Source organism: Diuraphis noxia, unplaced genomic scaffold (genome assembly GCF_037042655.1).
Source record: "Diuraphis noxia isolate RWA-SAM2 unplaced genomic scaffold, SU_Dnox_SAM2 contig0002, whole genome shotgun sequence".
Lineage (NCBI taxonomy): Eukaryota > Metazoa > Arthropoda > Insecta > Hemiptera > Aphididae > Diuraphis > Diuraphis noxia.
In genome coordinates this window covers 53,291,400-53,314,896 of record NW_028301712.1, presented here as the reverse complement: position 1 = coordinate 53,314,896, position 23,497 = coordinate 53,291,400, and the positions used below count along the sequence as shown (strand labels likewise).

Sequence of the window (23,497 nt, the reverse complement as noted above, 5' to 3'; positions counted from 1 at the left end):
ATTGTGATAATTTTTTAATTATCTTTTTTTTATCAACAATAAAATCGTATCATCTTGAGCATATCTGAAAATAACATTTGAGTAGTCCCTTGGAAATGATATTTTTGATTATTTAATTGTATAATTATATGTTTTTCTTTAATTTTGCGAAGTTAATTAAAAAAATAAGTTTTAAAATAACTCTATATTAAAAGATTTTGTGATAAATTTTTGAAGTTCTTAACTATATCTAACTATATTAAACTAACTACGTTATGTTAAACTGCCTTATATCTGTTTTTATAGGCTGAACATCTTTTTTTTAAATTTTAATTTGCTGTCCTCTTAATTTTTCTTTTTAACATTCATATTATTAAAACCCATTTTATTCCAAGAAAAGGAAATTAAACTAGATAAAATTACAAAATATACCTAATACATTTTTATCCGTCTCACTTGGAAATTAAAAAATATGTTACTTTATTTTTTATTTTTAGTTTTAAGTTCCTAAGATATTTAAATAATTACGCATAGTTTTTATGCAAACATTAAAACATATATAATAACATTATGTCAAATCTTTTAATTCATATGCATATTTTACGTTATTTTTATAATAATAACATATTTTGCACAATACCTGGTCTTTTATTATTCAAGGATAGAAAAAGTCTAGATTGCCCAGAATTTTGTTGTAATGTGCTATAACCCGATGGGTTGGTCGTGTCGACACTCTGCTGTTGTATTGGACTTGGTCAATAAACAATAAATTGCATTAGAAAATATTATGTTATTTTATCCGAAAAGACTAGTCACGTTGTATAATAGAACGCGTTATACCATCGTGTAATATATTATGATGTTATATTATATATGTGATACTTTGGGTGTATATGCATTAAGTATATATATAAATATATATAACCACATATCACAAAAAAAGATAATAATTCACCGCCACCCTTAAAATAATATTAGTCGGTATAATATATTATGATGATGATAATAACAAAATGTAGTGGAATTTTATCTTTCTTTATAACCAGCAGCAGTTTAGACCAGCAGTCTTATATACCTGGAGTATACGATTATTATTATAATGCCGTAGAAACGAGTTTATTTTGTTTTTGTCGCCACCCATCGCCGCCGCACCGTACACTAATCGAGCGCCGTTAGATTTATTCAATATGTAAAACCAAAACCTTTCATTCCTAATTACTGTATACCAACAAACTAATGGCCGTGTGGGTACTTACGAATTTGTGTTTATATACAATATAAATAATATGATTTGGTTACATGATGGTTTTACTTTTTTTTTTGTTTATACCTTCGGAGTTTGTATTAATACAATAATTATCCAAGTCCTAACTACCCATTGGTACCTTGAAGGGCTGAAAAATTTTTATTCTGTACGTTTTTACTGTTGATAATAATATATCGACGATAACTTTGTGGGTATATTTTTTTTTTACTCAACTGCTAAGTATTTTGTGGCAAAAACAGTAATACTCAATTTGATTATGGATTTTCATGCAGAACTTTTTTTTTTTTTAAACATAATAGATATCATTCTCAAAATTGACAGGAACATTTAAAAATACGAAGTTCAAACCAGAGTTGACTAGCATTTTGATCGTTTTTTTTTTTTTGGTAGATATATCATCGGACAGTTTAAAGACACATTATAATATACCTATAAATTATAATATAGGTACCTATACTAAATTATTTTATCTTTGAGATGACCACCTTGCATTCGCTTACACAAGATCCTGTTAAACGTTTTCGGACATATGGGCCTTGTGGAAGACTTTTAGCCACGAGCGGATGGACTTATTTACTTACCGAAAAGTTATTAATCAAGAGTTATGTAACAGATATCTCATCGTATAATATTATCATGCACGCACACATACACACACACCATACATCAATCTTTAAGTAATCACTAGTTTTACCTCTTACTATTGATACTAAACGACCAAATACTCGTATATATTGGTACTCGTGGCATGAAGCTCTAGTCATACGCATGCACCACCGATCGTCGAGTCTCTTGCAGCCATTGTGATTAAAGCTCTTCGTGAGCCTTTCGTTTTCCTTTGATGCGCGTCAGAAATAAATAGTTGGTAATTTCTACGGTAATGAAATTTTCGCAACATACACGCCGACGCCGCCGTCGTCAGTCGTTATATTATGATCGGTCTTCGAGCGCGGGAGTCCAAGGCCGGCACGGCTCTTCGTGACTGTTGTACACACACACACACACACACACACACACACACACACACAGAAGTACTTAAACGCATGAAACAAATGTGTATAAGTAATATTAATAGTAGTAAAATACATTTATTTAATATGCATGTGTGTGATTGTGTGTGAGCGCGCTCGCGGATAGGTTAGGCGCATACGGTGCGAAGGTACATATCGTCTTGTCATGGTAATAGCGAGTTTATTTATTTGTTTGTTTGGTTTTTTTCTTTCTATTTTTCGTGTGCGATATTCGGGTCACACGAGCTGCGCATTGTCTACAGCGGGACACGCGCGTGGGAACATCACGGTACGACTTTGACACGTTTAAAATGATAAAAAAAATTCCATCTTATCGTCGACACCGGGATTAAACGATTTTTTTTGTTTTACCATGATAATTGGGACATGATTCAATTATCGTTGTTTAGATATATAGGTAGAAAAATCACTGATCTAGTAGAACGCGTGTTATAATGTATAACATATTATATGCAAGTACCGGCAAAAATATATTAGGTATTCGATAAAAAAATATCCTATTAGAACTTGATAATACGACATACTGCAGGTAACAATTTGCACACTGCTAACAAGGTAAATATAATAAAATAAATTTACTTACAATTTTGAAATAATATAATAATATTTTATTAGAATTTCTCATAGTTGTAGATTTAAAAGTGTTGTTTTTCATTTTGTTTCGGATTATAGCTTTGAAGTTTGTAAACAACTTTATGTCTTGAAAAATACCCTACATATATTGTGCCAATTGATGTCATGCACGTATGTTGATTAATTATAATGCTCAACATTGCTACGTTTTACAACTGTAAAAATTAAAACTAATTTTAATGTTTGGAGTGCATTTGAATTATTATTGGAACAATTAAAAGTCCGCAACTAGAGTTAAAGTCTTCAATAAATGACACTAATAATAATGAGAAAAACGGTCATGTATTATTTGATATTATATCAGCATGTTTGTTTTACTTTTTTAATGGACCCCTTTTATAATGCGTTTTCTTAAAACAAATAATGCTCAATTATTATTTACCCGCATAGTGCAATGATGCTTTTACCGCAGTGCAGTTCCGTGTATTTAATTAATTATTATAAAATTAACAAATATTATGATTATTTAAATTGTAATATTTTTTTTAAAATTAATTAGATACAAAGATGTGTAGATTTGCGTTTGTTTGTGTTAATTATTTATTGCGTACAAAATTTGAAAATTGAAGTGTACTTTGGTAGATTTACACAGTTAGTTTATTATTATATAGTACCTATGTGATTACTGATTAATAACGCATTGCAACACGAGTCAAGATAACAGACAAAAACCTACATGCAAATTGAAAACTCAACAACTCTTTATTCATTATGAAGGAAAAAGTTATTTAATAAGTACAACTTAAGTGTATAATGTGATGATAATAACATAACATAGTTATTAAATTATGATAATAGTTAATCCATTTGTTCTATATGTAGTAAGTAGGTACCTATCTATATATAAAACGAATGTCTGAATTACATAATTCGTAAATGTCAAGCATTTATGAGGAGTACCGCACAAAAAAATAACTATTAATATATCCGATTTGAAATTTAAAAGATTCACTTACAATATTATAATATAATTTATTGTAATGTTGTAAAACTGCTAACTATAAAAGTAAAAATTTGAAGAACACGATTCCATTCATGTTTTTATCAAATTAACAGTACTTTCCTGCTACCTATAGTGCAATATTTCTGGTATATAATGTAAGAATGATTTCGTAAGTTTATATAGGTAAAAACGAAGAAACGATTTTGTTTTTTCAAACCAAAATTGTATAGCACCACAATAGTACTTGTACGTACCTTATATATTATTAGTGTGATTCAAGGCATTTAGATACGACATTAGCTGTTAAAACCACATAATATTTTAATTATAGTATAATGTGTATTCATATATTATAAAGTAATTGCAATCCTGTGGCAGAAAAAAATCCTCCATGCCACTGTTTACGTTTTTGTCGTACGGTAAAAAAAAATAAAATAGAAAAAAAATATCTTGATTTATATATTATGTTTATTTCTTTTGTAGTTCTAGGAATAAAATTTGAGTTGAATGAGTTAAATGAAATTTTTTTACGATATATATACAATATTATATTGTGTAAAAAGAGGCGCTTACGAGTTATGTTCGCAGAAATCCATGTCTTTGCGCACTTAACTTTATTTGTCCCGACGCGTGTGTGTGTGCGTATGTATATTTTATACAGGGTATCCCACCATGAAGGCGTAAACATCAACCATCCACCAACCAAGTCTTTAGAAGTACACTACATTCAAGAGCTTAAAGTTTATAAAAGTATAAAGTATTTGAGTGTAGAAATTAATCTTTTAACTTTTAAAATATAGATATCAATAACTGCAATAACAAAAGCAAGCACTTTTTTTTTTTTATTTCGAACCAAGATAACCCTCAAATAATAGGTGTATTATGTAATTATTTAATAACTATCATAGGTCTCCTAAACAGTAATCATCGAAAACTATATCTTAAAATTAATTTTTTTTTAAATAAAGCTATCAACAGGAAAAAAAACACTTTAATGCTAAAACACAACAAGACATACACATGTATACTTATACACAAAATATAATTTTATATATATAAGCATATGAAAATGTGATTAGAATTGCTTGAGCTGTTATTAAAAGTTAGTTGGAAAATTAAATTATTTACTTTAGCGATGAAACACCCAGTATTCATAATACATATGTATTTTTTTTTGTAATGGAGATTTTAATTTTAAATTTATTAAATAATACATTTTATTTATATAAACACTCATATATGTGACTCGGGGCGCTTACGCTTCTATTAAATGTAAATATTAGTGTATAGCGTATAATTATCGCGTTAGCGTTTCATTACAGTTGTCGTCCATATAACTGACCGGAAATGCCGCATAAACGTATTATACAGAGGCCACGCAGAACGAAAAAGTAAAACCAAATTCCCTTGTCGATTTACTATTTGTACGCCTGGGTTAGGTTTGCATTTTCGTGGATCGCAAACTGCAATCACCGATGACGAAAGAGTTTTCCTTCGAAATTCCGTATTTAAGACTCGATAGAAAATCCATCAGATTAATAATATTATTATTGTCATGTGCAGCGTACGACGTATAGAAAAACCATTCGTCGTATAAATATGTATACGGTCAATAATTGTTTAAAAATAATATAAACTATAAAATACAAAATAATCGAATGCAACGGAAACATAATACTATAACAATGCGATATCCTCCCCACGCGGAGTTATACGTTAAACATGGGTACATTATTTATATATAATTATATACATTCTACATATTTTTTATTAAATGCGCACTCGAATATACAATATTATATAATACGCACGTCTTGTGCAACTTGATGAAATTTGTTTGGATCGTCTGAAAGTCGAATGGCTGCCAAGGTTGTTTCGGCTCGCGGACAGGGAAAAACATCATAAAAATAACCGACGCTTTAATATTATATTATTTGAGACTATCGGACGCCGGAAAAAATAAGCGTATGTGTGTGCATACGTCGGGACGCGCGCGCAATACATAAATTATTATTCATTACTAATAACAGTAACCGTCAAAATGATACATGTACATATTGTAAAATCAGTATAGTCGTGTCGAGTGTTTTTTTTTCATCGAATAAATAACGAAAACTGGATTGATAATTTACCTACGAATTGATGTAGTCGTAGCCGATTGTATAAAATAATATAATATCGATAATTGTTTTATTATTATTTTTTTTACTTATAATAATATTTATATACAATAATGAAGTATAAGACAATCATACTAAATATATAACGTTATGTGAAGTATCTGCAGATGTAGAGCTTTTGGAACCAAAATTGTAATTTATTTCCAATTTCACAACAACGATGTTTTATCACCCGCTTCGTCTGTGAGATCTGATGTAAAAAAAAAATTGAACAATTAATTATATACACACAAATATAAAATTATGTTTTACTGGTGAAAACTGATGAATGATGATATACTGTTTTAGTTTCAAACATTTTATATTTTGTTATTATTCCTTTCTATAATAATATAGTAAAAGTCTATAGAATTGCACATAATATATCATAATATGATGTATCACGCATTTGCGAGACATAGTTTTCAATAGTGTACTACACATTGTTTAGTTTAATGTATAGATAAATAAATTGTATTTATTACAATCGCTTGTATAGGTGTACAATGTCGTTATTAGTTCTTTGTTTTTTTTTTTGTTATTAATATTTATGACCATAATGTTAATAATCATAAATAATAATTTCTGAGCTCCCACATAAGTCGTTTTAGTGAAACATTGTAATATTCATTTAAGTAACATTTAGCTTACTTAATTTATGAACTTCACTCGATGACTGTGACCACGTGCAGTTAGATATTATATTAGTCTATAACCGATATTGATCGGCTGTTTTATAAAACCTAAATGCTTAGAATGAAAAAATAACAAATCATCAATATAATATTATTCCTATGTAAATTTAACTCGTAATATCGCTTGAAGATTTGTTCGGAATCAAGTGCAAATATTTTTATGGTCGATGAGCTTAGTGTTTATATCAATCGACGATTAAACATGCACGTTAATTCATTTAAATATGTAGATTGTATATAGTATAATATGTAATGTATATATGCAAGTATGTATGTATATATGTATGTATGTATGTATGTATGTGTGTGTGTGTATATGTATAGGAATGTGTGTGTGTGTATTTATATATGTATATATGTGAATATATATACGACATACTTGTAAATATGTGCTAACACACAAACACACACCCACTATTATAGCAGTGTAGTATATACACATATTATATACAATTGATGAGGAGAATTTACCCATATCGAGGCCATGGTTTCACATTAATCCTACTTATCATCTCAGGAAACTGCACCTAATGGAAAGAAAGTGATTAATAATTCACCTTCTGCGATAATAAATTTTTTTTTATAGTTTTATCCGAGAGTAAAAAAACGCGAGCCCATTAGATTTTACTTTATAATTAACACAGTATACCTACGATCGAAAATAATTATTAGGTACCTATCGTAATCATTTAAATACGCGAGTACCTACTTACATGGTGCACGCTTTATAATTTTGCGCGCATAGTTTATTATAATAATTTATTGCGTTCGGCAATCACGTTTATTAGGTATTAACAATTTTAAATATTGAATTGATAAAAGTATTTAGTACAAAAGATATATGTATTTTACTATATATCATAAGGTTCAATACTTTTGTTTTGTTACTGGTTTATACTTCCATATAGATCAACGGTTAAAATATTAAATGTATATTATAATATATTAATTTATAGAAAATACGAAATCATTTGACGTGTATACAATTTTAACAAACGCTATAGTCTATACCAAACATTTTTTTTTTTACTTCTATGTTTAATAAGTATGTAGTTATTATATATTATATACAATTGTTTTAGGGACATTATTCTATAAAATTACTTTAGAAACATATTGTATCTATATACATATAACATATTATAAGAATATTTTGTTTTTAATTAAATGTATATATAATTGATAATATTATTAATAATATATTAATACCTAACCTATATAAAGTATATACATCGCACAGGTTGCGATTTCAAAATAATTACATGCAAATATTTAATATACAATTTAATGGTTACGAGCGACTCACTAGAAATGGCTTAGGCACTTGGTTAGGCACTTGGTTATAGGCACTAAATGATGTGAAATAAATAAAATTTATCAAACAATTTGAATTAATGAGTTAGTTTAATTATATCATACTATAGAATAACATACATTATTAAATATGTTCAGTCTGTGGTTAACGTTTCACACATATACAGTGTACACACATATCAATTAAGATTACCTAGCTTATATATACTTTTCGCATATCACATAGGTGTAAAAGAAGCAAACAACTGATCGGAATTCTAAATAGATTAGTACCTACCACACCTTGTTATTAATGTCATATAGACATACATAATAATAATATATATCAGTAGAAATTCTATGTGTTTTATTTCATATTTTAGTTATGGAATTCCCAACAAACGAGCAAACTGTGTATGATATTATACACTTATAGCCTATAGGTATTATACAAGTCCCACGTCATACAATTATTGTAGATAATAGATTTTTTTTTTTTTTATTATTGCAAATTTTCTTCTTGAAGTTATTATTGAAACATAAAAATCAAGTTATAAGCATATAGTTCTTATTTAACACTTATAATATGCAATTGTATAGCGTGGACACTCCAACACACTAAAATTTGGAACTTTAAAAGCGTTGTTTCGGTCTTGAACAACCAATACAATATTAAAATTCAAATGTATAATAATAATAATAATCATACATTTAAAACGTATACAAAAAGAACACACATCAATAATTTTATCATACGAGAAATGCATATTTAAAAAAAAAAGCAGGAAAGTGGGTATCGCTCTGCTGTACATTAGAGGGTGGGGTGGACCTCTGACTAGGGTAGGTTAAATTTGAATGCAATGATAGGTGTCATTGTATACGAAAAACGATTCTGAACGGAGACTGTTTATCTGTCTAGGATATATTATAGATTATTAAAAATTTTCAAATCTTAGATTTAAAAAGAAAATTTTTTATGAACTTCTAGATTAAAAATAATTTGCGAATTTTCGTGATTTTTACGTATGTTGTCAAAATTGAAATTAAAATGCTTGTAAAAAAAAATGTGACTATGTATTTCTTTTATTTTTCAACTGGTATTGTAAAAATATTATAGGAGCCTTGTTTTAAATTTTCAAATCTTAGATTTAAAAATAAAAACTTTTATGAATTTCTATCTAAGATAATTTGAATATGCCGTAATTTTTACGTATTAAGTCAATATTTGAACTTCAAATGCTAACAAAAAAAATTGTGCATATGTATTCTTATAATTTTTTAATCATAAGAATAACTTATTAGAGACTTTGTATTAAATTTCCAAGTATTTTGATACGGCCAAAACAATTTTATCGACACTTCAAAAAAAAATTTTCAGAAAAATTTAAAATTTCAGTTGCCTATCAATATCTCAAAAAAAGTCAAAATATTTTGAAAATTAAATCATGTAAATAAAACACCAATCTAAATAACTGTTGAAATTTTCAAGTATCTACGATTTATACTTTCTAAATAATAACAAATATTTAAAATCGTTTGAGGATAAATCGTTATCGTTACGCTATTTCGTAAAAATTTAAAATTCAAACGCACTTAACATTTTTCCTATAATGATGCTTTGAGTAAAGATAAAAATTTGAACTATAAACGCTTATAAAAAATAATTGTGACTAACGATTTTTAATTTTCTTTTAGCTACAATGAGACCAACTCATAAGGAACTTTATATTAAATTTTCAAGTATTTTGATAGGACCAAAAAAATTTTATCGACACTTCAAAAAAAAATTTTCACTGATCAATAAACAACTCAAAAAAAGTCAAACTTTTGAAAATTAAACTGTATATAGATTACAATAACATTAACATTTGGTGAAAATTTCAAGTATTTACAGTGATTAGTTTATTATTATTATTAGTAATTACAACCATATAAAAAAATTGATTTTTTTGAAAACTGTTGGAAAATGTTAACTTTTGACTTCTATAACGCACCAAATATATTCACTTTTACATCGGAAACCACCCCCAAAGTTAGAAATTGAAGCATTATTTCGACTAGTTATGCTGTACACAGACACAAAAAAAAAACACACATATCATTGTAAAATCAATACATTCATCACTTCGTTCAGAATCTAAAATTATAAAATACATAAATGTCATAAATTAATATTACACTTATATATATTATATATACATATGCCCATGAATACAATATCACAGATTTCGCATGTTAACGCATAACAATATAATTTTGTGAAATAATCTCGAGAATAATTAATCTTTTTATTGTTCTGCATCCATATTCATTAAGTATTTAATGTATGTAAAATAAAAACGTCACCTTTACCGTGAAATTAAATACCACTAGAAAAATATTGTTGAGTATGGTTTTTTTTCAACTGCCATAAAACTATATTACATGTTTAACAATATTGTACGGATACAATTTGGCTTTGATCCTAATAAAAAAAAAAATTAAAAAATAGAAAAACGCGATGATGACTGCATGCGGCTCTGTGACGACGACGTCCTTTTCATATATTATATTCTTTAGGTCGTCTCTCGTCTTCCGGCCGAGTATTCACGGAGCGCGTGGGCGTTAATCTTAGATCTACAGATTTTTCGAGGTGGAACAATACAATCGTCAAAGCTCACGCAAAATTATTTCCGAAAATATTTTATTAAACGAATTTTTTGTTTCATTTTATATTTTCATTCGAACGTTCGTACTTATCATTGAAAATAAAGGTTATGATATGTTAGGTTAGGTTAAATGAAAAGTGCCAAGAAGTTTGAGTAAAGGAAAAAATTATTATATTAAAATCCAACACGTGACGTGCTTTTCATTTCTAAATGTACGCTGACCCGAGGGTAAGGTATGGTAGAATTATACATATTTCATATAGGAAACTTTAATACTGTTTATCTTGTGATTCTTTTTTTAAGGACACTCATTATTTTAGAATATACGTTCTTTACTTGGTTTCAAGTCGTTACAAAACAACGTTAATATAAAAAAATATTTTTATCCATACAATGTTTTAAGTTCTTTACTTTTTTTTTAAAAATTCAAAAAATAGGTAGTTTTTTCATCTTAAAAATCCGGATATTTCCCAAAGTAATTCGATGCATAAAAATAGAATTGAGAATGAGTTTATGAGTTATAATCTTATAAGTATTTAAAGTTTTGATGAGCGGAGTGGAGTGCTCATCAAAAATATTTGTCCAAATATGGCATATTATATCGTTTAATATCGCACAATAATGTATCTACAACAGTTTGTAGCGTACTCGACGAGTCTAACAATCGAAAAGGTTACCGTTTATTATGTCTAAACTGATATATATCATACGTGTTATAGCAGTAACGTTATGCCTGTTTAGACACATTTTTATTAAATATTATATTATTTTACTTCTAAGGCACGCGTTACTAACGCATTGATGTATTATGTCGTATTTACGTACATTATTGTATATGTAATATTTATACAAACATCTATACCTTATAACGCTCGTATAATTTAATGCAAGCTCCACTAAAATCGTATTTTATCGTAAGATTTTTTTTTATGCACGCGTGCAGCAGTCCGGTATTTGTACAGCCGCGGCCGTTTGAAAACTTATCGCCTATCGGGTTTAATCTGGTGAAGAAAAAAAAAATAATAATTTAGGTACACTAATTCAATTCTATACCTATGTATTACAATATCACACTAATTTTTCATTGGTTGAAAACACACAAGTTGATAAAATATTCACAATTTAGCATCACATTATTAATGTTAAAAGTATAATTACATCATACTTGTCGTGAAATAATATCGAGAAGTACCTGTACTAAAGCAGTGTATAGGAATAATATAAATAGTGTATTATTATTTTATTTACATATTATTTGTATTGGTATTAAAATATAATTTAACTGTTTTATGTGAATAATAATAAATAAACAGCATACCTGTACTACCATTTTTTCATAATATTATTATGTATTATTGGTACTTATGCGTCAAGTGTCAAATGATGTGTAGGACATTATAGCTAAAAACATAAAATTAATAAAAGTCATAAAATATTACGAATTTAAAGTTAATAACTTTCTTGATATTAATACCTACGAGATTTACATAAGATATAATACGATAATATCGTAATATGCCGTTTAATATTGTTGAATACTATTCGTGTATTGCAGACGGCAAAGTAGTATTGTCGTGTTTCATCAATAAAAATAAATTAGTTATTTAAAAAAAATATTAACATTTTGATATGGCTTGTCGTGGCGCGTTGGCTGCTACCAATCGCGAAATGCGACAAGTTAGTAAGTAACGGCCACAGCTACTAGCTCCCGGATGGGTGATCACCCGGGTTCATAGTACCTAGTTAAAAACTTTGCCACACATCCACGTGTTGGATACCTACCATAACAACCGTAAAAACAACCTACCGTACCAAAACCTTACCCCTACCACAGTTCATAACCCTTAATATAGCTAAAGGCCTTAGTCAGCGGGCTTAAAATCAATAAAAAAACATTTTGACAAATACCTATCTCATATAATTCATGAATATGAAAATAAGTCTATAGTTTACACGTCATATAGATTAACTAGCATTAAAAATAGTTAGTTGTTAAATTATTATGGATCTATTCTGAGTGATAAATAATAAATTACGGTTCACCCATAGATCACGAAAAATGGAATCATGTAATTTTCATGGTATTTATTCTTTTTGACCTTTTCGTAAGTTTCTCTTGATAGCAAGAATAGGGATCTCCGTCATTCCCCTATGACTACAGCTTTAAATAATTAAACCCCATACTAATTTGAATATTCAATCAAAATGCCTATTCACTATATATTCAACGACGAGAAAATTGTTATTATATAACATTATACATATAGATAGTTTGGTGTGTAAAAGTTTCACTCAGGAATTCTGCACAGATCATTGGTGACGTTTCTATATATAAATATATGTAAAAAAAACTGTTCGTTTGTATTTAAGTAGCATGCTATACCAGATATATTTCATCTTCAAGAAACATTGAGGAATTATAGATTTGTTTTTAGGTAGGTAGGTATAGTTTAGTAGAAAAATATCTATAATAACCTTTGTTACATTTTGTTAGGAATTTAATTTAGTTTTTTTTTTGTTGATTTGTGTTTCTATGGCAATAAATAAAGTGTCATACGAAAATCGGGTAGAAAAAAAGTCGAGTGTTTTACGTCATTGAGTATAGCTAGCTCATTATAAATGATGAAAGCAAATTTAATTCAATAAATCGTATTGCATACGAAAGTACAATTAAGGGCGTCTAAAAATAGTTTGAAAATTATGTTTTATATTTATATAAGTTGCTTTTAGTAGAGCTAAAATATTATTTAAAACTAGATCAGCTAATAAATTAAATAAAAATAAAAGTTGATGAAAAATTACCTATAATGTTAGGATAGTAAATAAGCAATGAAAAAAGTAAAAAGACCTAACAAATAATAGTATCAAATGACATAAAAATGACTGAAATCGAAATGTTTCGTATAAAAATATTAAATTTAACATAAATTATTATATAATTAATATAATATATTCTGGTCGATGAGTATTAAAAAATTTTTGTTTTTGTTTTTTAGGATCACTATCAGGCACACCTGTCACCTGTGTCTATATCAGATATCACCGACGTACTATAAACTACTATAAACTTCTTAAGGGGTTATTTGATTACCATTTTCGCTGTCACACTCGATCATGTCTTACTCTATTACCGGGGGTGGTGGCGGCGGTCAGACTGCGGTCGCTGCATTATCACATAGCTGTTCGACAATCCCGAACACACCCGATGTGATCAATTCGCTGATATCCTTGATGGATCCATTCCAAAATTTCCCCAGCAACGGGCCACTGGCGTCTGAAGACTCTTCCGGTTCGACTTGTTCCCCAGTGTCAACGTGTTCCCCTGTGTCGACGTGTTCTCCCGTTTCGACGTGCTCCCCCGTGTCGCCGACGGCCAGGATGCAGAGCATCTGTTCCAGTTTGAAGATAAAAGAGGAGCTCAAGATGGCCATCCGGTCCAAACAGAGGAACGCAGTGATAGGAACCACGACATCGTCGTGCGCCGGTGGAAGTCCGATAAAACCAGGCGGAACGATCACTTCCGGCGCTTGTGCGATGATCGTGGCGGCCACGGCGTCGGCTGGTTTAGTCGCCTCTTCGCCGGGTGGCGGACACGCAAAAAAGCGACGGACCGACGAGGAGTCTCACGGTGACGACGACTACGACGACGATGACGGAGATGATGTATCATCACATGGCGAAGGAGTAAGCGTCCAATGACCATTATAAATACTACACGCCTATACGGTCTTATCAAATGCCGTAATAATAATACATATTTACAATAAATTAATATCACATACTGTAGCTAAGCTGTTTTAGGATTCTAGGATAATGATAAAGAGGAATGCTTTGGGTAGCACTTTTTGGGGGCACCAAATTGTTATATATAGGTTGGCATCTACCTATTTTAATAAGATATTAAAAAATTATATTTTTGTTCGTTCAAAGTGCTAAAACTTGTCATTAATCTCATTGTATGTACACGAGTCTGATTTCGATGCATTTATTCATACACACGCGCGCGATATCGGTCTTTATACTATTTTTTCCCGTCCATCGACCTTTTTTTGTAAGTACAAATCGCGTTCTCGTTGATATGATAACGCTGCAACAACGTCACTTTCGAATGTACGCCTACGGTAAATAGCCGAAGAATGCGATTGACGCGTGTGCCGGTGCGACGATGGATAATAATAATAATAATAATGATAATAATAGTAAATAATTATGGAGTTTGTCTGTATTTAACATGCAAGTCGCATGCACCGACTGTAATAACTTCTTTTAGGTTGCGACCTCAAAGCCATTTAATGATCTGCTCGGTGTGAGCGCGTATAATATTACAATATAATTACACTATATAGGTCTATTTAAGTGGGTGAAGATATAGAGATATTGTCAGGGGAGACTGTCCAATGTCGAAGTGTGGTGTCTATGCTATGTGTATGTATATATGGAGGAGGGCATGTAAATCTCGCAAAACCTTCTTAATTTTGAAACTTTATATATTTATTGATGTTTTTTCGATAAAAAATACACGAGTAACATTATTATTTGTGCGATAAAGTTTAAATTAATGACCTATCTCAGGTCATCATTCTGCAGTACACTGCGAATAAACACCGATACAGAATTTACGATAGTAGGTAGGTAGGTAATAAAATTATAGTTATAGATACTTATGTTATGTACTATATTATTATGAACGGGCTCCTCAGGTACACGCGTCATGTAAACGTGTGATAAGGTCACGCGTGGCGTGCCATAGATATTGTGTTTAGTCTGCGTTATAATAATTGTGATAACGATTGGTGTTTTTGTGTGCACAGCTAACGGCCGAAGACGAAGAGAGGAGAAGACGGCGGCGGGAACGCAACAAGATAGCGGCGACCAAGTGCCGTCTGAAAAAACGCGAAAAGACTACGAATCTGATGCAAGTGAGTACCTGCACCTTCTTACCTATACTATATAAGTGTTCGGTGTTCGATATTATTATCGTAATAACTAATAAACAATAAACTACAATAAACTATAATATGTTTGACCGTATATCGTAGGTATTGTCTAAATCATATCCACCGTGTTATTATTGTGTCGTCTTATCTCCGTTTAATCGTGACGATCGTGGCTCGTCGCCAGGTCTATCGTCATACGTGCACTGTGCAGCTGGTTGTAGTTGTAGTATAGGGTACTATTATAGTAGTAGTAACTATAGTAGTAGAAGTAGTGTGTGTGTGTGTGTGTGTGTGTTTGTGGATTTATGTCACCTTACGGTCACAAATTCTCATGCGTATCGGTATTGTATATATAATGTCACACACGCGCTGTACGCCTACATGAGGAGTAAAGAGAGAGAAAGGGAAGGAGAGAAAAAGAGAGAGATATAGACAGTTGGTCGGAAATAGAATCTCCTCGGATTGTCGCAGCTGTAATATACGTAAATGTATATTGTATACATATAGGTATACAAAGTGAATGGTATAAATTATGTACGTATATTGTTTTGTGCACTAGTGGTTATCTCTTGCGTGAAACTATACGATCTGAAAGGCGAAGAAAAGCTGGGTGGGGTGCTAGTCTGAGGATTCGATGGAATGGTATTAAATATAAATATACATTTACGTATTTTATTAAACATACATGATGAGAGTTGTCTTCCTACCTGCGATGTACACTGCATATTATCGACGATCGCGTATAACAAAGGGTTAACCAATACGTCACCGGAAACTGTACGTTATATTATTACGTACGAAGAGATGACAAATCGGCTGACTTTAAAGCGAATAAACTATATAACAGTATTTTATAACACGTGCTTACCCGCTCTACCTGCTATATACTATTACACTATAAATCATTAATCAACTGTAATCCAATATGATTATAAATGGAACGGATTCGTTTCGCCGTTTGTATACGTCCTGCAGTCAAACATAATGAGGTACCATATTTATACCATGTGTCCGAGAACATAATGTATACAGAATAGATGAAGTTTTTGCGCATGTGCTATATTATACAAGAGAGTTAAAAATTGTAAGTCCTATAGAAATGAATAATCAGATAGTTTAGTATCATGTCCCGCAAACAGAATTCAAAAATATGAATAGGATTATGGTATTAACTGAATTTTGGAGTGTGTACCCAGTTTCCGAAGACGTTACGGTACATATTATGTAGGTATACAACTATAATAATATGTTATAAATAAACACAATAACATCAATAATTCGTAATATACGTCATATACTCATATAACATGTGTTTAAAATGGATAAATATCTTAAGGTATTATCTTCGATTTGCACCATCATCGTCGTCATCGTTGCCTAACACGATCATTCCACATGTACTGAAAACGTCTCGCATTCATCAGCATCCATCTCGAAAAACGTTCGACTACCGTATTTGAAAAAAATTAAAAAACCTTGCATATTCGCTAGGCATGGCATTACACACATATTATATTATATGAGTACATTATTCAAATTGTGTGTGTGTGTGTTTTAATAAATAAATAAATATATATATATATATTACCGGTGGTGAAGTGTGAAATAAGAACATGGCACTGCAAGCGGAAAAGTGGCTTACAATTTAATCATACTCCATTTTTCATAAATATACGAAAGTGCGTACGACAACTCGGGAGGCGACGTCGTCGCGTCTGCAAAGTTTGATTTGCGTAATTTTGAACTGTTTATTTTTTGTTCTTTATTTTGTTACTTTACCTGTTATAATCGTGTATTATGGACAACCTATTGACTTTAAATATTTTTTTTTTACCGCATAATCACTTCGCACATACATTTCAGAGAGATAATAATAGTAATATATTATTTAAATATTCAGTGAAGTACCTATCTACCTATAAATAAGGTAAACACAATATCATACCTTTTTTTAATAAGATATGCATAACTATTCCAAGAGTTTTGATATAGGTATAAACTAGAGGCATACTACACGCGTGGTAGTCAACTCGCGCGTGAACTATGATTCGACGATGTAAAAAAGGCATACGCATAAATAGTAATTACGTTTTTTTCCTATAATCACAATTTAAATATTTGTCATTCAATTGTTTGAATAGTGTTGTTTTCATTTCCTAGCCACGGTTGGTTTGAAAATCTATTTGCCGTGGAACAATATTTGATTGTGGCGGTGCAGTATATAATAATATATGCCCGCGCGAAATGGTTTTTTTTTTCATTTAAAAGCTAGACCACGTTCATCAGAACATCACCATGTGACTCAAGTTATCTGACGACCTCACGGCCAGAAGATAATATGTACATGATTTTTTTTTTCTCAGGAAAACATTCTCTTGATAAAACTGGTATTATCAATTATAATATCAAAGTTCATTAAACTTTTAATAAAATCACACTGTGATAAACCTGTTTAGCTAAATAATAATAATAGAATAGATAGGTATTATTTTGTCATGCGACGATTCTAATGTCTGATGAAAATATGACATTCGTTTTTTCATTCAGTTTTAAATTGATAAACGAAATTTTAATATTTTCAAAAATATTTCATTTTACTGCGATTGCGTATTTTAATGATACACAACGAATTTTGACTTTATAATAATTGTTTATATAATATTTTATAAATGTATAAATAGCGTTGTCCATTATGTCTTATATTAATGCATATAATATGTTATTGTAGACCATACTTCATATTTTACTTCGGAGCAAGTATAATCTTCTTACGAGATAAGAGAACTTTCGAAAAATAAATGTTTTACAACGTTTTGAGTATTGACGTAGGTCTATAATAATTTATAGGTATACTCGTTGGTTGATCAAAAATTAAAAAATTCTTAAATCTATTCGACGAATGAGAGTATATGTTTGCCCGGTAATTTTAGAATAAAAAATGTTGACCACCTCTTGCCGACCAACCATGAGAAATTCGTTTGTATGACCCTGGCGATAGAAATCACAACGAAATTATATTTATCTACTAAAACGTTTGATATTTTATGAATATAATATCTTGTGCGTTCTTCTATAAATGGCTATAATAGACAAACCGTTTTCGGTTGAGTAATTATATTACTGACGAAATTGAAAACAACCTCCTTCGCTATCATAGGTACTAACACAAACACACACACACACACACACATACATATAAATATAATATACGATGAACGCAATGCTGAACAAGAGTCGGTCACTTTTGAGGATTGAAACAATATACATATGTATAGACAAGGTCAAGAGTCTGTTGCGCACGTCTAGAAGTTCACTATATTCAGTCCACCTGTAGGTATGTACTCCTGCTGCAACAGTATAGGTGCACGTTGAACATAGCCTTCAACAAAAAAAAAAAAAAAAAACGTTGGATGTAATAATTGTTATTGTTTCAAATATTCTTTGAACTGCAGAGCTGATCGGACGCGCGGGTATACTTATATAATAATATTCTCGAGTCATTATTGCTGGTGGACGTGATGATATACGCAAATAGTCGTGTCTGTGTTGGCTTGGATTTTGAACACTTTCTTAGGGAAAAACGCGTCGTTGGTTTTAAAATGTTAACTCCAAGACCCAAAACCATACCACGTGTTATGCATGGTTTGTATATATGTATACTGTAATCTGTAGTCAAGTTCAATACAAATCGAAATCGAGGAAATTGAAACGCACGTTTACTTAGCAAATTGTCTTTTTCTCAATTAATATTGTACATAAACATCAGCTTTGGCACGACATTTTATTGTTGGAAATCGTAGAAATGTTAAAAAAGCAAAATGTTAATCTGCTGAAATTATAGCATGTCAATACGTTTTTTCCTACCTCTCCGACATATCCAAATGTATTGCGTTACTGTTACAAATTTATATTGATTTCTTTAGATATCCCATCTTAAAAGCGATCGCCATTTTTTGAATTCTGCATTGTTATACTTATTTTCCATCTACATAATTACACCAATTAGGTTTAAATATCTTACGCACATACGTATAACCTTTACGTAACATGGCATAACAAAACCCGACTCTAGTATTAATTGTTGTTTGCTGACCAAATCTGAACAATCCAAGATGTATTAAATGTATGTTGATCGAAAGGAAATGCGGGAAAAATTACTGATAGTTAATGATGCATAATTATGCATAGTTTCGTAATGAAATTATAGCTTTTTTTTAATTCTTCTAAACTCTAAAGCTATTATATTATACATATTATTTTGGTATTGTAGAAACACGCTTGCAATTCTAATATGCTTAGAATTAAATTTTAAATAATAATATGTATGTGTATCTAATGTCCTAATATTATTATAATGACTCAACCCGACGTTATTGTAACCGACTTTTGTATACTTTCTCAGGAATCGAACGTGTTGGAGACGAAAAACTACGACCTAAAGTCGCAGATCCAGGATCTGGAAACGCAGAGGAACGAACTGATGAAGATGCTCTCGGCGCACCCTTGTGCCAAAAGGCACCCTCACCAACATCATCAACAGCACCAACAGCAGCACCACCAGCATCAACCACAACATCAGCAGCAGCTCCAAGAGCAGTACTCGGTGGAACCTTATGCGAACGACCCTTATCGCCAACACAACCATGTGGCCGTCGATCCACCGGTACTTAAAGACGCCATGTTTAACGGCGGCGTTGGTTACGCTCCGGTGGTATCAGTGGCCGACCAACCGTCTGGCGTGTACCATCGGCCGGCTACTACGACGGCCGCGTCCATGGCCACCGTACATTATCCAACTGTAGGCGTGGGGGGTGTTGGTAACGTTTATGGGTCTTGTGTGGACGAATTGTACGATTACAACAAAGACTTGATTTCCGGCGCGGGTGGAGGACCACCGGAATTAAGTCATCAGTATTACGACCACGGTATATGTTGATATAATTATGCGTATACCGCGTATTCCCTTTATTTTACGCCCACCCACCAAAGTCCGATTTTCAAACATTGGAATAATATTATTATTATGTTAGTTCTTACAGTTTAATTAGGTCATAACTAAAGATCATACATTACACGTGTGTACAGAAAAATAATGTTCAAAATAATATTATAGTGTCTTCGAAATTATAATGTACGTTCACGCTGTCATCGCCTTTCCAAGCGTGTGCGATGATGAATTCGGACAAAAACCATTTTTACACCGTTAATTATATTACTTTATTATTATTATTATTATTATTATTTACTATAATTAATATTTATTTTTTTAATTATCGTTATTATATTAAATTGATTACGAGTAATAGTTACCTAGATAAAATATATGTGATTACGTGGAATTATTAAGTGCTAACATTTTGCGAAGGTATAATATGTATATCATATTGTATATGCGCAGAAGTAAATATATATTTTTATAAAAATAATTATATATTGTATAATATTATTATTAATTATATTTACAATATGCGTGTTGGTATTATTCATATTTTTGCGGAGTCTGCGCACGTTGTCCGTTCAAATATATCATAACTGTTATATCTGATGCGCACGTAATATTATTACATTCGGTGTAGTCCTATACCAATTCGGCACGGGGAATATAATATTAAAAATCATAAGTCTCAGCATTGCAGATTACTATTATAATATATACGAATAGTAGTCGAATGCAACCAATGAGCCATTATTGTTATAATATGACCTTTGTATTTTAATAATATACTATTGGGTATGATATATTTTTATATTTCTTCAGTTGAAAATTACCATTATTTTTTGTTTTTAATACCTAAGACTTATTCATATGATATTATAACATTGTACTACAGAACTGTTTTGTACTATTAATTTATTTGTTATTATTAATTAATATTATTATTTACTATTATTTACATTATTATTGCTATATTATTATTGTATAATTGTAATATTTTATTTATTTGTTATCACTCACGTTAATTACAGATTGTAATTTTTATCGACGAAAATGCACGAGTTATTATTTTATCAAAAAACAAAACATTACTGACAGACATCGCTCGCACGTGTATCATTATTGAGTTGAAGGCGTAATGATTCAAAATTCCAGATAAAAAGTTTTATTATCTCAAGATAAATTAACACTTATACCATTGACCGAATGTTCGGGTTAAAAATAAAACAATTTGCACGTGTTGGCTGACCAAAATGTATTAAATAATAAATATAACTTATCAGTCACACTATCTAGCTAAATAGTTTTTGGTCAAAATAATTTTACAATTATAATAATATTATAGGTAATCAATGTGATATAATTTCAATATAGACGTTAATTCATAATCAAAACAAATTTTATTATATGTATAAATGTATTATAGACGTATAGGTATTAGGTATACTTAATGTGTCCATGAATACGACGTACAAAATACGATATATATTTTAAACTGGACAAGTGCATGCCGAATTGATAACATTAAAAGTTGAATGATCATTGGACATTGGTGAGTCAAGTTTTTTCCTCAAACCGGATTTCGGTTCAACGTGAACACGGTATTATTAAATAGGTACCTACGTCATATTATAGACAATTCGTCAAAACATTTTTTTTTTTTTTAAAATTAATTAAATTTAATTTGCAATAAATTGAACGTAGGTTAGGTACATCAGTTTAATTTATTTTGGTATACATTATGAACTTATATCATCAATAAATTTGTTTTCGGAAATTCTCGTTGTATTTGGGTTGAGCTAAGAAAACAATATGTACCTATTATGAATATTATAATTAGAACATTAAATTTCAAACCCAATTCATCTGAAATTGTACCAATATCTATTCACCGTATGAATAATATTGACATATTATTAAAGTGTTGTTAATGATTGTTTTTTTTTTCAATATACAGTTTTTAGTGTTGTTGCGATAAGTAAATAGTAAATTAAATTTCCATACTTTTATATACATGAGCTTCTGTAGCTTTTAAGAAAAACAAATATATGTGTACGTCATGATTTTATTATTTCTAAAGAAAATTATAATATAGTTATTTAGTTTCTCAGTCGTAAACATCCCTACGTGCTGTACTTGATCTTTTTTTGTGTAATAGCATAAAATAAAAATTAAACTAATTACAGAAATAACAACAGATATACCTAATATTTTGTATAAAATAACCCCAAATCAAATGATAACTTTTTTTCAATATAATTAATTTAAATTGTAATAAATAATAACATAATATTTTTATAATTTATTCCCCCCCCCCTAAAGAAATTCCTGTTCACACTACTGATAACTCAACATCTATAACCAAACATAGTTACATTTATTTAACATCTATATTCAAGCATAAGTAAATTTATTTTAAACTATATAATATTGTCAAAAAATTAAACCGTTTCTGTTAATAAATTATTATTGTTAGATTGAATATCTATTGTGGCTGGCGCTGAGCGTCGTTAGACTATTAGCCTAAAAAAGAACATGCCAAAAATGCATTTTTCTGCCAGATGTTAAATCCCAATAATCCGCAATAATACTTTATTAGCAGTTCGAAAAATACATTCACCACGTCAATTGAGATTTCAACGCACCAATAATCGTACACAAAAACTATATCGGATCTGTTTATGTAATATAATTATAAAATTCTTGTTTATAGCTGATGGATCAAATGCAAGAGAATAATTATTTAATTCCAAGGTCTTAAAACTGTTTAAACCATATTTTCATTTATTTGTACCTATTATAAATTATTTTTACGCGATACTGTTTGACCGTTATTTACGTTTACGTTAATATAAAGTTACCGAAACAACATTATTATAAACAAACTGCTGTTAATATAATAATAATATTAATAATAAGTATGTTATGTTTTAGATTTGAATTATACAATTTACTTTCAATTAAAATAAATAAATA

The 23,497-nt window shown here is 30.0% G+C and overlaps 1 protein-coding gene across 3 annotated transcripts in view; it reads left to right on the top strand.

The window, feature by feature from the left end:
* Positions 1-21,801, top strand: part of LOC107170025 (Activating transcription factor 3) — a 40,428-nt gene extending 18,627 nt beyond the window's left edge. For all 3 annotated transcript variants that reach the window (XM_089220009.1, XM_089220008.1, XM_089220007.1), the window contains 3 exons: positions 13,645-14,332; positions 15,460-15,567; positions 19,988-21,801. In XM_089220009.1, coding sequence (XP_089076135.1) covers positions 13,763-14,332; positions 15,460-15,567; positions 19,988-20,521 — 1,212 coding nt within the window. In that variant the 5' untranslated portion in view covers positions 13,645-13,762 and the 3' untranslated portion in view covers positions 20,522-21,801. The remainder of the gene's footprint in view (positions 1-13,644; positions 14,333-15,459; positions 15,568-19,987) is intronic.
* Positions 21,802-23,497: the final 1,696 nt, after the last annotated feature.